This window comes from Lepus europaeus, chromosome 23 (genome assembly GCF_033115175.1).
Source record: "Lepus europaeus isolate LE1 chromosome 23, mLepTim1.pri, whole genome shotgun sequence".
In the NCBI taxonomy this organism is placed as follows: Eukaryota; Metazoa; Chordata; class Mammalia; order Lagomorpha; family Leporidae; genus Lepus; species Lepus europaeus.
This window is the reverse complement of record NC_084849.1, coordinates 12,222,428-12,239,067: the sequence shown is the minus strand read 5'-3', so window position 1 is coordinate 12,239,067 and position 16,640 is coordinate 12,222,428. Positions and strand designations below refer to the sequence as shown.

Genomic DNA, 16,640 nt, shown 5'->3' with positions numbered 1-16,640 from the left:
AAGATGGTGCAAGTGCTTGGGATCCTGTACTTAAGCTGGAGACTTGGATGAAGCTCCTGGCTCCTGGCTTTAGCCTGGCCAAGTGTGACCCAGCCCTGGCCGTTGTGGCCATTTTGGGAGTAAACCAGTGGATGAAGATCCCTGTCTCTGTCTGTCTCTCTTTCTCTATAACTCTTTCAGATAGATAGATAGATAGATAGATTGATCGATCTTTAAAAAAAAAAAAAAAGCAAGAACCCTGGTATCAGAATATTTAGCTATTCTAAGTTTTATATTTTAGATCATGTAGTAACACTTATTTTTTCTCTCTTTTGAGAAAGCAAGTGTGCTTTCTATTTTCTAATGATCAATTATCTCTTTTTGGCAAACTGCCCAGAATGATAAAATACTGTTAATTTAGTTTTTGCTTATGCAGACAGAATCTCTGTGACTTTGACTTGACTCTCCTTCTTTCTTCTGTGCCCCCATTTCCCTCACCCTACTTCCTAATAATTCACTACTTTGGGTTGTTCTTAAGCACTCTTTCCAAGTCAGTGAAATTTTGTTAAATACGTTTTTTTATTTTCTCAAAGTTTCCACCTTTTATTTTAAATTTAGTGAATCTCACACTCCTATTGTTTGAAAAGTACTTTGGCTGTGAGCACATTACAGAAAATAAAACCTATAATTGTTTTGCAAGAGTTTCTTCAGTTGTCAGTTTTAGTACTGCAGACATAATGGCCAGTTACTCTTAGTTTTTGTAGTTGGTGCAAGTTTTCATAATATGCCATATCCTTTTCATATAACTCTATCAAAAGGAAGTAAAACATTATGTTGAGAGCTTTATATTTAAAGATTGATTTATTTATTTGAAAACAGAGTGTCAAAGAATGAGAGACACAGACACACATGTACACATAAACACACAAAGTGGTACTGGGTGGAGATGAATCTTTGAACTGCTCATTTCCCTCTTATGGATGCAACTGTGAAGGTGGAACCTGGCCAAAACTAGGACCCAGTACTCTATTGAGGTGTCTCACATGGGTGGCAGGGATTCAAACTCTTGGGGCATCATCCATTGCCTTCCCAAACACATTAACGGGAAGCTGGATTGGAAACAGAACAGCTGGGACTTAAACCTACATCCCACTTTGAGATGCTGGCATCACAGGCACTGGTTTAACCACTGTGCCACAAAGCCATCCCAAGGTTGAAAGGTTTGGAAAAAGCCAGGACGTTCAGTTAAAAAATGCATGGTTTATAATATTGCTTCAGTAACTTGCACCACATTTGGGACTCAGGAAAATTTTGCTTTTGTAGATTTGTAGATATATTAAACTATTTGGTATAATGTTGCCAAGTCGACATTATGTGTGGTAGTATATTTTAATTTTTAAGTTCTAGATTAAAACACATAAGCAGGGCCAGCACTGTGGCATAGCGGGTAAAGCCTCCACCTGCAGTGCTGGCATCCCATATTTTTCTCCTCTAAGATGCAGATCATTACTTTGCACACAATAAAAGATTGTATGGCTCTTTCAAAGCTGTCTGATCTATCATGTCCCTGCTTCTTCAGGGAGACTTTAATCTGTGGGTATTTGACATTGTAAAATGCAATTGCTCTTCAAGAGTAGTCTATGCTCCAGCTTCCGTAATGGGTGGTCAGCATATTCACCTGCTGTAGCTGGTAACACTGCTGTAAAATTGTCTTTGACCCAGAGCCTTCGGTCTGCCAAGAATTGGTGTTTACACTTAGTTACACTAGTTCTCCTTTGGAAAAATACAATGAATATAATATAGAGGAAATTATAGTAACATTGTACTTGTAAATTTCTAGGTTTTTAAACTTTTTTAGAAAAGATTCATTTGTTAATTTGAAATGCAGTGTTACAGAAAGGGAGAGAGGAAGTCGGGGGAGAGAGAGAGAAAGATTGGTTTTCCATTCATTGGTTCACTCCCCAGGGGTCTGCAATGGCCAGGACTGGGCCAGGCTGAAGCCAAGAGCTTCTTCCAGGTCTCCCACATGGGTGCAGGGACCCAAGCACTTGGGCTATCTTCTGCTGCTTTCTCAGGTACGTTAGCAGGGAACTGGATTGGAAGTGGAGCAGCTGTGGTGCTAACTGGTGCCCATATGGGATACAGGCGTCACAGGTAGTGGCTTTACCCACTATGCTACAATGCCACTGCCTCCCTTTAATGATTTATTTATTTGAAAGTCAGGGTCACACAGAGAGAAGGAGGAGTGGAGAGATATCTTCCATCTGCTGGTTCACACCCCCCCCCCCCCCCCCAACAGCTGCAACAACTGGGACTGGGCCAGGCTGAAGCCAGGAGCCAGGAGCTTCCTCCAGGTCTCCCACATGGACGACAGTGGCCCATATAGTTGAGCCATCTTCTGCAGCCTTTCCAGGCCGTTAGCAGGGAACTGGATTGGAATGGAGCAGCTGAGACACAAACCAATGCCCATATGGGATCCTGTTGCAGGTGGCAGCTTTACCTACTGTGCTATCACACTGACCCCAAATTTCTAGGTATTAATGTGCTATGGTTTTGTTATCAAGTGGGGTGATCATCAAAGGGCACATGAGCAATGCCCTTGGATGTGGTGATTTCAGAATCATATAAAGTGCATTAGAGCATATTTGCAAGTTCAACTCTAGTTGAATAAATGGCTATTTAATATTGCAACATCAAAAATCCTTGGATATAAAGTCATAATAGGAGCAACAAATGAGTCATAAATAAGTTTAAATTTTATTGAAATGCCAGAGTATGCTATTTTTTTTCAAGGAAGTAGGAAAGTGAGTCTGTAGTAGACCTAGTGGGCATAGGCTGTACAACCATTGTAGACACAAGTGACTGAAAATGCATACCTAATTGTAAAAGTCTAAAAAGGAATATCTTTGCTTTAAGGCTAATCAGTCTGTCTATTTAATATTGCCAGGTTAGGGAGGAGGTTAGGATTTTAAATTTTAGAACTTTTTTTTTTGTAGTCTGGGAAAGGGATTAGACACTAAGGTGTTCATTTATTTGAGAGGCAGAGAAGTCTTTTTATTGATTTGAGAGGCAGAGAGAAATCTTTCATCCGCTGGTTCATTCCCCAAATGTCAGCAGTGGCTAGTGCTGGGCCTATTAGGAGCCAGGAGCTTTCTCCCATGTGCGTTCAGGGGCCCAAACACTTAGGTCATCTTCAGTTGTTTTTCCAGGCATCTTACTAATGAGCTGGATCGGAGTAGAGAAGGTGGGACTTGAACTGATGTGTGATGCCGGCACTGCAGGCAGAGACTTAACCTACTGTACCACAGCGCCAGCCCTGACACTAGTGTTTGAAGCTACAGCATAGCTGCAGTTGTGTTTAAGTGTATTAGAGTAGACCTTCCCAGTGAGATTAGGCCTGTGAAGAGAGAATGGGAATAATGGGGTCTGCTTGGCTCTGTGAGATGACATCTGCTAGGCACAGTGGGAACCTAACGTGATGAAGACACAGGGGTCAGTTGGAAGAGGTTTCTTCAGCCCTCAATTATATAGGTATAATTTATTTGGGAATTGGAGCAATGTAGTTTGTAGGAAGGAATCTTCTTTGTATGCATGTTTGGTACAGATTCAAGTGGTGAGGTAAAGCTTTGATGTTGGAGAGGATGTTCTGGTTTGAAATTATAGAAAATTTATATAACATTTTAAAAAGTTATATAAAATTTAGGAAGTTATCTAACATTTATATAAAGCATATAAACTCTATGTGAGCAGTTCTGTAACTAGATAATATTAAGATGCAGTTTGGTTGAGAGCATGGTAGAGAATATACTGCTTGGACTCTTTAATAGATGAAGCCTATCATACCCACATCGTTTGAGATCTCACAGGAGCCCAGGCCACTGCTGGATACCCTTCTATGCCTCCCAACTACCCCATCTAGGAAAGGGCTTGTAAGTTGGACTGTGGCTGCCACTGTGGCATTTATAATCATGCATCAGGCCTGCTTGTGGCTGTAGGATGGGAGATGAGGGCTTGCTGACTCTGGAGTTGGGTTGTATTTGTAGCTAATTATTCAGAGCCATATGGCATGACACAGAAACATTAAGTACACACATAGCCTATTTTCATTTTCAGCAGCTATTTTTTGAAACTGATTTTTGGAAGGTGGTGGGGGTTTGGAAGAGAAGTTATTTTCTAATACTATTGGTTAAAGACTTTTATAAATCTGGGATCACAGTGATTTTACAACATAATATTGTACTGCTTTACAGAACTCTGTCGTATCTTAGTGATTAGGGTTGCTGAATGGACAAAAGGGTTAACAAATATACAAAAGTATTTCAAAAAGTTAGTGGAAAAATGAAATTAAGAGACATTTATTCTGGTGCAAAAAAAATGTTTGAAATCAATGCATTTTTTCCATACTATGCATTTTCTGTGTACTTTTGAAGACCCCTTGTATGCATGATGATGTTGATTTGAAACAATTTTTGGCAGATGGAATATATTTATTAGGTTTATTTTTGAAGTTAAATGTAAGATTTGTTCCTCAAAAATAATAAAAATTGATAGAGTGTAAAAAGGGGGAAATTATATTTCTGATATAATTTTTATATCTTAGAATTATCTCTGTAAAATATTTAATTATTTTCTTCACATATAATTGAGGCATTTGGGCAGTAGTACTAGCCTTTCTAAACATTTTTTAGGAGCTGTGTAATTCCATACATGTTGAGTATCTTCTATGATTTTATTTTTTTTTAAACACACACAAAGCATGCTTCTTGTCCAAATGCTTGCAACAGTCAGGGGTCCAGAGTCTGGAGCTGGAAACCCAATATAGGTCTCCAACATGGGTTCCAGGGATGCAGCTACAATAGCCATCACAGTTGCCTCCTAGGATGTAAGTTAGTAAGAAGCTGGAATCAGGAGCTGGAGCCTAGACTTGAACTCAGGTGTTCTGATGCAGGATGTGAGCATCTTATTTGCCAGGGCAAATGCCCTCCCCAGTGGTAGTGTTTAATAGGAAAATTCCTAACCTAGGATTTGTTTCACAGAGTTCACCAATTATGTGAAATCATGTGCAGTGTTTTGCTTTTTATTCAATTTTTTTTCTGGAGAAAGGCTTAATAATAACTTTCATATGATTTTCTTCTTCTTTTGTAACTATAGACTCATGACCCTAAAATGATTGAGACCATGAACTTAGAACCTCAGCTTAGTCTGCTAATGAGTCAGTATATTAACAGCATACCAATCAAGTGGGCCTATCTTCCTTAGCAAAGATTAAACTCCCCTCTCATTTCCTCCCAGAATTTCATCTTCATAACACTACACTGAAATACTTTCCGTAATGCCAGCCTTGGAGAGACTGTGGCAGCGTCCCCCAGTCCCAACATCAGTCCTTAACTAATTGACCAAAATACTGCTTCATCCAGTGTAATTCTGTACTCTCACCTTTTCCTTTTCGTGTGTAGAAAATCACTGATCTCATAGAAACCGATTAGCAATTAAAAAAATCACACAAGTCATTTATGACTCTGATTTGGAAACAGATGGGTTTTAGATTGAAGGATAGTTTCCATGGCTGTTTTTTGTGTTAGCAATAATAACCTTTTGTTGACATTGCTGATAAAGAAATATGATCTGTAGTGGGCGCTCCAGGAGATAAATTCACACAGAATTACTCTCAGACTGTTGTTGTTAGCCCTTTGCCTTTCACCCTTGTCCTTGAGTGGTGTTGACTGTGGGTTGCTCTCCCACACTGTAGACCCATCTGTTTTTCCTGGAATGAAATCAGCAAATAGAATCTTTTACTTATACTTCATAGAAAAGCAAGGGATTTGAAATAAACTTTTACATGTTGTCCTCTTTATTCACATATTTTTATCTATTTTGTTTCATATTCTCTAAAGCCTTGGATTTTTCTGCCTGTTTACTGTAGTCATACTGTTTTCTCTGGTATTTAATAAAATGATTCTTTTGAATTCTGATCCTCAAGGCATATATGAATTAGCATTTTTTAAGATGATGTTTATTAAGTGACAGAATGTGTCACTGAAAGCCAATATTTAGCATTTGGTATGATCCCCTCCCTTTTATACATCCTATACTTTCAGTATAAGCATTATTGATTTTAAGATATACCTTTGATATACTTACGGGTTTTAGAGAATAAAACACTATTTTTTTTTTTTTTTAATTAATTTATTTGAAAGGTAGAACACAGAGCGAGGGAGAGACAAAGGTCGTCCATTCTGGTGCACTCCTAAAATGGCTGCAAAGGCTGGAGCTGGCCGCTTGGAAGCCAGGAGCCAGCAGTTTTTTCTGGGTCTCCCATGTGGGTGCAGGGATCCAAGCACTTGTGCCATCTTCTACTGCTTTCCCCGGTAATAGGCAGAGAGCTGGATTGGAAGAGGAGCAGCCAGGACATGAACCATCGCCCATATGGAATGCCAGTGCTGAAGTTGGAGGCTTAGCCTACTGCACTACAACACCCAACAAAAATTTTTATACAAATTCATTTTTGAAGTAGAAGCAGTTGAATCCACTGACATTTTTATGTAACTGGCCAGAAGAAGCTATTGCCATTTACTAACCAATCTATCTTTTTTTTATTATTATTATTTGACAGGTAGAGTTATAGACAGTGAGAGAGAGAGAGAGAGAGAGAGAGAGAGAGAGAAAGGTCTTCCTTCTGTTGGTTCACTCCCCAAATGGTCGCTACAGCCCGCGCTGCGCTGATCCAGAGCCAGGAGCTTCTTCCTGGTCTCCCATGCGGGTGCAGGGTCCCAAGCACTTGGGCCATCCTCCACTGCCCTCCCGGGCCACAGCAGAGAGCGAGACTGGAAGAGGAGCAACCGGGACTAGAACCCGGCGGCCATGTGGGATGCTGGTGCCGCAGGCGGAGGATTAATGAAGTGAGCCATGGCGCTGGCCCCCTAACCAATCTATCTTGTAATGAGTTGTTGTCATCCTCCTAGATGGCGTGGAAGGTAGAGACAAAAATCCAGTGCGTAATGGCCTGAATATTTCTGTGCAGCTCTTTTACTGGTAGAAGAAGCTTGTATAAAATAATTACATCCAGTGCTCTCACAGGTTTTCTTACAAAATACTTGTAACTTCACTGAAGGATTAGATCACTGTATTTCATCAGTTACAGAGTACAGATTTTCTCCCTACATTTTTAGACTTTTTAAAAAAAGATTTATTTATTTGAGAGTCAGAGTTACAAAGGGAGGGTGAAACAGGGAGAGGGGTCTTCTGTCCTCTGGTTTACTCCCCAAATGGCCACAATGGCCAGAATAGGGCCTATTCAAAGCCAGGATCCTTGAACTTCTACTAGGTCTCCCATGTGGGTTCAGGGAACCAAGCACTTGGGCTATCTTTCACTGCTTTCCCAGGCTATCAGCATGGGAGTTGGACTGCAAGTGGAGCAGCTGGAACTTGAACCAGCACCTATAGGGCTGCCAGCACCACAGGCGGTGGCTTAACCTACTATGCCACAGCCCCGGCCCTCTTTCTTAACATTTTTAAAATCAAGCTACTCTTTATAATAATCATTATCATCTCACAAATGTCCAGATGGCAGTTAAAAGGTTATTCATAACTTTCTGTATTGTTGTCACTTCATTTGAATTGTGTGTTATTGTGTGAGTTGGGTTCAGTTGCCACATACAGTGTCTTCAAGAAGAGAACCCTGTGATTTGATATTGAACACAGTGCACACAAATGTCACGGACTCCGAAGCTAGGCACAGCTTAGAATAAAGCAAACATTCATTATTGAAGACATGACTATAATTCCTTATTTTCTTGGAGTGCCATGACCAAGTGTAAAAGGAAAATACTTAAGTAGATGAAGCTGCTATTTTTTAAAAAATATTTATTTATTTATTTATTTGAAAGAGTTATAGAGAGGGAGATGCAGAGGCAGATTCCTTTTTTTTTTTTTTTTTTCCTGAAAGAGAGAGGGAGATTCTGTCCACTGGTTCACTCCCCAAATGGCCACAACAGCCAGGGCTGGGCCAGGCTGAAGCCAGGTACAAGGAGCTTCATCCATGTCTTCCACACAGGTACAGGGTTTCAAGCACTTGTGCCATCATCCAGTGCTTTCCCAAGCACACTAGCAGGGAGCTGGTTCAGAAGTGGAGCAGCTGGGACTCCGGCTGGTGCCTATATGGGATGCTGGCACTGCAGGCAGCGGCCTCACCCACCATGCCACAGTGCCAGCCCTGCTGTGTTATGTTTTTGTTAGTGAGATCTTTGTTAAAGGACTGCCTATCACAGGTCACGAAAAAAATAAAATCAATTAAAAATAATCCAAAAGGCCATTAAGACTTTCAGGTTGGGCTTTGTTGGAAGAATATCTCTGAGGTACTCTAAATGACTGCATAATGTCTTGATGACACAAGAATCAAAGTCACGTTCAAGTAATTCTGAAATGTTGGAAGTCTTAGGTATACATCAGTGTATTTCACTTAAAATTTTTTGAAATGTTTATAAAAGTCTATCCCCAAAGCCAGAATTGTTTTTCTAAGCACAACATAAAAATTTCAAGTGGTAGAAAAACATTTTCACACTTTTAATTGATGAGGCTTTTATTTTCAGTGATATATCTCATCTTATTGATTTAGTGTTTTGCTAATTTGTTTTTGTAACTATAAAAAGCAGTTCTTGATGTGATTTTTTTTTTTTTTTGCAGGTGCCTAATGGATAAGAACTTCGTTAGGATTGGGAAATGGTTTGTCCGACCCTATGAAAAGGATGAAAAGCCAGTTAACAAAAGGTGAGTTTTATAGTGCTCTTGGCCTTCTGATTTCTTTTGGACCACAGCTTTCTTTTGGGAAGGGTTGGGTGGGTAGCTTATTTATTTCTTAATAATGTTGGAGGATTAGATGTACTAAAATGCATTCTTGGATCACAGTGTTATTAAATGTTGGATTATTAAGTTTTTCTTTAATATTAAAAATTGGACTAGAAAGATGATTGTTAATATACTTGTATCTAAATCAATTATGACCACATTATTTGGGAGTGAGATATTTTATTTTGTGATTTTTCATTATTCTTGCTCATTTTTCTTCCTTTAAGTATTATATGGTATAACTGTAAAAACAGCCAAGTGAATTAAAATAGTGAGAATTTTGATGTTCCTTAAAGTATGTTAACATGCCCTTGACTATGTAAAATTCTAGGACTGTGAATTGTTTCTGTAAACCTAAACTTTTAGCTACAATTTGTATGTGTGAGTATATAAGCAGTCCTTGATACAAAACAAGCGTGGAGTTTAGCTCAATCAAATCAGAATCAGAATCAGAGTAATTACCTTACTTACCTCTCAGTATAGCATAGAATTAGTTGGAATCATAAGTGGATGGTGATTATTTCATGTTGAAGAGCATAGTCATAGTACATAGTCTTGATTCTGGTTTACTGTCATTGTGCTTGCCCTAAGCTAAGTGTTCCTGCAACCAGCTTTTGATTAGAGCTCTTTGAAACCTTATATAGTAGCCTTAAGGTTAAGTCTTTTCTATTACTTGATAGAATTACAGTTAGTAGCTCTTGCCCTCTTTGGAACTTTTACACTCTAAACTTTCCCAGTTGCTACCACAGATTTAATTAGTAGTCTTTCCCCCAACGTATCTGTCTTAAAGCAACTTTGAAATATTTTCCTTTTTTAGTACTTTTAAAATCTCTTAGGACTTATAAAATCTTATAGCACACAGGTGTATGTACATCAAATTTTACCTTTTAGAAAGGTAGCCATGTATATGAGTGTGATTATTAAAAGTGTGATCCTGTTTATGGAGACTTTGATTGATGGAGCAGGGTTTTTTTTTTTTTTTTTTTTTTTTCCCTGTACAGTCAGCCCTTCTGTCCATGGCTTCCACATACTTGGATTCCAGCAGTAGTGGGTTGAAAATACTCAATACTGTGTCTGTACAGACTGTACAGACTTTTTGTTATTCTCTGAACAATGTCATATAATAGCATTTACGTTGTATCAGATGTTTATTTCCCAAGATATTTCACATATTTATTTACTGAGCCAACACACCAGTCATACTCTGATTCAGACGTGTCCAGCTGTCCAGACAATAGTGATACCTTCAATATAATGTGGTTAAGATGGTGACAGTGATAACAGTATAAATATGTGTGCCACTGCCCTCTGGAGTACAGTTCCATAATAGACCCAACTTAGTTCTTTGTGTTCTCTTGGAGTTTTTTTTCTGATTTTACTGCCACTTTTCATCCAAATCCTTTGGAGAATAGGAGGATTTTGTTTTGCTTTTTGGCCAGGAAATCTGAAATCTGAAAGTCTTGTGAGAAGACATGGCAAGGAAGTCAGGTACATTTACCATGAGTGTGGGAAAAAGGACTAAATATATTAGGTGTTACAAGTAATCTAGAGATTATTCAAATATACAGGATGGTAAGTTATATGCCAGTAGAGTGCTGTTTTGTATGAGGAATCTGAGTACACTGTGATTTGAGTATGGGGATAGGGCTGGACCCATCACCCTGTGACTTTGGCTGTTGAGGGATAAATATATACTGATTTGGCTTAGCCTAATTATGAATATGTCCTTGGATTTTTATTTCCAAATCTTGCATTTAAGTTAAATGTACAGAGGACTTAGATTAGTTACAGTTTTGGCTTTCATGTTTATAAGTGGAAGTGAGTACCCATGGCATGCTTCAGCACAGTAATTGTCTTGCCCAGTCTTCCTTGCCTCCTCATGCTTAGCATGGATTCTCACAGAGCCAGTCACAAAACTTTGGGTCATCAGATATAGGCTGTTTGGGTGAATTGACAGCCACTAGGGGATGAAGAGGAAGTGTAGAAATGAAACAAGAATTGAAGGAGTAGCGATTAGTGATCATATATTAATAGTAAAGCTGTTGAAAAAGTCACATTTAGTAACCAGTTTATTTTATAGAGTTTGTATATCTTAACACTTCATTTAGAATCTAAAAGTTTTTATGAGTTAAGCCAAATGTCAATAATACATGTAACATATTTAAATATTTGATTTGCTAGAACCATGAGGCTGCTGATCTCTGAGTAGTGTAACAAATTATTTTTAGACTTTCTATTCATGATTAAATGTCAAACTTTTGTCTTGTGTGGAATTTCAGAAGAGATTAACAATTAGAAAAAAAAATTAACCAAAACCAAGTTTTATAAGTTGGCATCTGCTGTAATAAAGTTGTATTCAGTGTGATGCCTTTTTTTTGGACAGGCAGAGTGGACAGTGAGAGAGAGAGACAGAGAGAAAGATCTTCTTTTGCCGTTGGTTCACCCTCCAATGGCCGGCGCACCGCGCTGATCCGAAGGCAGGAGCCAGGTGCTTCTCCTGGTCTCCCATGGGGTGCAGGGCCCAAGGACTTGGGCCATCCTCCACTGCACTTCCGGGCCATAGCAGAGAGCTGGCCTGGAAGAGGAGCAACCAGGACAGAATCCGGCGCCCTGACCGGGACTAGAACCCGGTGTGCCGGCGCCACTAGGCGGAGGATTAGCCTGTTGAGCCACGGTGCCGGCCATGTGCCTTTTTCCTCTTATTCTCTGAGTGGAAAAGAGAGCCTCCCTCCTGTTGCCTGTTGGAATGGAGTCTGGGTGTCAGGTGTTCTGAATGGACAGGGTGATACTGTGGAGGGGCACTGAGAATTAGAAGAGAGGTGGGTGCACATCCCATTTTCTCTTTACAAATTCATTTGGGATGGCTGGCGCCGTGGCTTAACAGGCTAATCCTCCGCCTTGCAGCGCCGGCACACCGGGTTCTAGTCCCAGTTGGGGCACCAGATTCTATCCCGGTTGCCCCTCTTCCAGGCCAGCTCTCTGCTGTGGCCCGGGAAGGCAGTGGAGGGTGGCCCAAGTCCTTGGCCCTGCACCCGCATGGGAGACCGGGAGAAGTGCCTGGCTCTTGGCTTCGGATCAGCGCGATGCGCCGGCCTCAGCGGCCATTGGAGGGTGAACCAACAGCGAAAAGGAAGACCTTTCTCTCTGTCTCTCTCTAGCTATCCACTCTGCCTGTCAAAACAAAAAACAAAAAACAAACAAACAAAAAAACCAAATTCATTTGGGACAAGTTGTATAGTTTCTGTGGATGGGACTTTTCTGGTTTTTTGCTGTTACCAAATTTAAAATAGCAATTATTACCTTAAAAGGCTGTTGTGATAATTATATGGCAGTTTATAATTTTGTTGAGATAAAATGAGTCAAATTAATTTTCCTTAAGGTTTTTTTATACATATCTTGGTGATCAGTAGGGAGGAAAATTTGCTGCCCAGTATTAAACAGATTGTATGTACAAAATTAGTATTTTAGAAGTTCTCTTATTTGATGCTATTAATTATAGATAAAAGGAATATGCATAATAGAATAATATTCTAAGTATACAGTGTAATATTAACATTTATACTTTGGAAAATTAATTATAAATGCAGTATATCACATTGCATGCGTTAAGTAGCTAAAATAACTGTAATAGCAGAGACAAATATATTGAGAATGAGTTCAGTGTATTTGTTATTAATACAATTTCTTGTGCTGTAATTTCATTTCATTTTTTTTATTAAAGATTTATTTTATTTAATTGAATGACAGAGTTACAGAGAGAGGTAGAGCCAGAGAGAGAGAGAGAGAGGTCTTTCATCTGCTGGTTCACTCCCCAAGTGGCTGCAATGGCCAGAACCGAGCTGATCTGAAGCCAGGCCCAAAAGCTTCTTCCAGGTCTCCCATATTGGTGCAGGGGACCCAAGGACTTGGGTCATCTTCCACTGCTTTTCGAGGCCATAATAGGGAGCTGGATCGGAAGTGGAGCAGCCAGGACTTGAACCAGAGCCCATATGGGATGCCGGCACTGCAGGCCAGGGTTTAACCCACTGGGCCACAGCACTGGCCCCGTCCTTCCATATTGACAACAAACAAATCACTTGCTTGTGGACTCTACAAGTTTTAATGTTTGATATGAGGGAATGTTTGATAATTCTAAAAAGTATACACTCATGTATTAAATATTTTTTTTTTTTGACAACCAGAATTAGTGAGAGAGAGACATAGAAAAAGGTCTTCCTTCCGTTGGTTCACCCCCCAAATGACCGCTACGGCCAGCGCGATGCGCTGATGCGAAGCCAGGAGCCAGGTGCTTCCTCCTGCTCTCTCATGCGGGTGCAGGGCCCAAGCACTTGGGCCATCCTCCACTGCCTTCCTGGGCCACAGCAGAGAGCTGGAATGGAAGAGGAGTAACCGGGACAGAATCTGGTGCCCCAACTGGGACTAGAACCCGGGGTGCTGGCGCCGCAGGCAGAGGATTAGCCTAGTGAGCCGTGGTGCCAGCCTCATGTATTAAATGTTTATATATATATATATATATACACACACACATACATACATATATATATATACATACATACACATACATACATACATACATACATATATATATAAATAAATGTTATACACACTTCTGTATCTCTGGGAAAATAATAAATAGGAAAGAAAACTTTGGCTTTATCATAAATGGTTGTGACAAGTAAAATCATTTAAAATTTCTACCTTTTTTTTTTTTAATATTGATTTATTTATTTGAAAGCCAGAGATACAGAGAGGCAGAGAAAATAGAGAAGTCTTCCATCTGCTTGTTCTCTCCCTAGATTTTCGCAATGGCTGGAGATACACCGATCTGAAGCCAGGAGCCAGGAGCTTCTTCTGGGTCCCCATGTGGGTGCAGGGGCCTAAGGACTTGGGCCATCTTCCATTGCTTTTCCAGGCCATAGCAGAGAGCTGGTTGGGAAGTGGAGCAGCCGGGATTCAAACAGGGATCTACATGGGATGCCAGCACTACAGGCAGTGACTTTACCTGCTATACCACAGCATTGGCCCCTTCACTTAAAAAAAAAAGAAGACTGACTGACTGAATGACTGACCAACTTATTCATTCATTTATCAGAATTACAGAGAGAGGGAGAGACAGAGATCTTCTATCATTTGCCTCACTTTCCAAATGGCCACCACAGCCAGGGCTGGGCCAAATGAAGCCAGGAGCCAGGAGCTTCCTCTGGGTCTTCTATGTGGATGCAGGGTTCCAAGCATTTGGGCCATCTTCCTGCTGCTTTCCTAAGCACATTAGCAGGGAGCTGAAGGATCAGCCAGGATTTGAACCAGAGCCCTTAAGGGATGCCAGTGCTGCAGATGGCAGCTTTACCTGCTGTGCCACAGCTCCTATCCTAAAATTTCTGCTTTCTGAAGTCTATGTTGAACCCGAAAAAGACATTGCATTCAAAATTCTCAAACACTTGAAAATAAATGTGCAAAAAACAAGTTAATTTTATTCTTAGAAGAAATTATTCTTGTAATTGGGGTTCTTTCTATTGGAAAGATACTTAATTTCCAGTTTCCCTATAGTTTTAGACCACATTTTATTACTGAAGAATTTTTAATCATTACTCCAGACTTTGAATTGTATTTTTAGCAAAATTGATTGCCACCAATAATAGTTTATAAGTGTGACCTTTTTCTGGTATCAGATGTAACTTTATAAACTAAGTTAAAACAAATACCAAGTTGCTAGTCCATTTTCTGAATTAATTTGACACCACTTTCTTGTGGGTAATCCTGCTCAACTTTTGATTGATATTCCAAAGAGCCCCGCGTGTTTTCAAATATTCTAATTACCTCTTTACATGCAATAGCACATACACATTTGACGTATATTATTTTGATTGTGTGTTTGGCTTGTTTTATTTGAATATTTTCTGTCCCCTTAAGTCTGAAATTATTTCTTTAACTTCTTTATGTTCATATCAATCATTGACTTTTTTATCTTTTAAAGTAAAATTTGTTTAAATATATGCTGCATAGTTTCAAGAGGAATTTGAAATACATTGCAGTAAGAGCTATACCTTGTGTTTTTGCTCCATTAGAGAGGTGAGGGAATGCCTTTGTTGGGATTCCTTTTATTATTCCTGCTAGAGAACTGAAACTAAGCTGGAAACAAAGACCTCTTTGTTCACTACACCATCAATCCAGAAATACTGATGATCTTCCATTAACTATTTGACCTGTGGGACTCCTGGAGTCCCTCTGGATTTCAGTTTCAGCACTTATTATTTCTGAAATGTCTTTCAGCTTTCAGGTTATCTGATTCCATGAAAATTATAAAGACCAGGCATTTCCTACTCCCAGAGATCTATGGAGATGTGTATATTTAGGTGTTGGATTATTGGTTTGTTGTTTGACACCGACCAGTGCATTGTGGGATGCTTAGCAGCCTCCCTGGTTCTTACCTACAAGATGCTAATGGCACCATCCTCCCTTAGTTGTGACAACCAAGGAAGTCTCCCGATGTTTTCAGATGTCTTTGAGGAGGCCAGAAAGCTCCTGGTTTATAATCACTGTGTTAATCTTAGCTACACTTTTTTTTTTTTTTTAAGATTTATTTTATTTATTTGAAAGGCAGAGTTGCAGAAACGAAGAGAGGTCTTCCATCTGCTGGTTCACTCCCCAAATGGCCTCAACAGCCTGAGATGGGCCCATCCAGAGCCAGGAGCTTCTTCCATATCTCCCATGTGGGTTCGGGGGCCCAAGCAGTTGGGCCATCTTCTACTGCTTTCCCAGGCCACAGCAGAGAGCTGGATCAGAAGTGGAGCAGCTGGGACTAACACCAGCGCCCATATGGTTTGCTGGCAATGCAGAGGCCTAGCCCACTATGCCACAATGCCTGCTCCTAGCTGAGCTTTTGAGAGTCTGCCTCACGCACATGGTTGGGGGGTCAGAGACTTGGACAGTTTGTCGCTGATTGTTTTCTTCCTAGGATTTCCTTTTTCATGTTTGGCAGCTCTCTTGAACTCAGTCCTCTGTTTATTCAAGACAGTAAGGCTCAGGATGCAGGGTTTCCCTCAATTTTAGCTACGTTATATGGTTCAGTATGCCCTTGTATTAAAAAATATTGAAAAAGAGAGAGTGGGAGAGACACGATGACACACATTTTTGAGTATCCACTAACTAGGTTTCTGCCTGCAATTTGGTAGCTAAGTTTTTAGCAGAGTTTAATATTTCCTTCAGAGTTTATTTAGAGGGAAGGACATATTGGTATGGAAGGAGCTACTTTTTATTACTGCCTGAAGTGAAACCTGATGAATATTTTAGGACATAAAATTATAATTTGCTTTGTTATTGACCTGTTAGTTATGTTTTACCTGTTCTTACGTTGTTTGTCTATTAAGAGTGTATTGCAGTGAGTTAAGCCGATGCTTGGGACACCCATATCCCATTTTGCAATCCCTGATTCAAGTCCCAGCTGCTCTACTTCCCATCCAGTTTGCATCCTGAGAAGCAGATGATGGTTCAGGTGACTGAGACCCTTTGACTCACAAGTCCAAGCTTCTCTACTTCCGATCTGGTTTCCTGCTATCACCTGGGAAAGCACTGGAAGATGGTCCAAAGTGCTTGGGCCCCTGTACCCATGTAAAAGACCCGGAAGAAGCTCTTGGCTCTTGGCTTCAGATCAGCCCAGCCCAATCCATTCTGGCCATTTGGGGAGTGAACCAGCAGATGGAGGACCTCTCTTTCTGTCTCTTCTCTCTGTCTGTAACTCTGTTCTCAAATAAATAAATTAAGGGGGCCGGTGCTATGGCACAGCTGGTAGGGCTGCTGTCTGCAGTGCCTGCATCCCA

The 16,640-nt window shown here is 40.2% G+C and overlaps 1 protein-coding gene across 3 annotated transcripts in view; it reads left to right on the top strand.

Annotated features, from left to right (window-relative positions):
* The window catches only part of MED13L (mediator complex subunit 13L), a 330,012-nt gene that overhangs the window by 180,387 nt on the left and 132,985 nt on the right, over window positions 1-16,640 (top strand). For all 3 annotated transcript variants that reach the window (XM_062182537.1, XM_062182536.1, XM_062182538.1), the window contains one exon: window positions 8,662-8,745. In XM_062182537.1, the coding sequence (XP_062038521.1) occupies window positions 8,662-8,745 (84 nt within the window). The remainder of the gene's footprint in view (window positions 1-8,661; window positions 8,746-16,640) is intronic.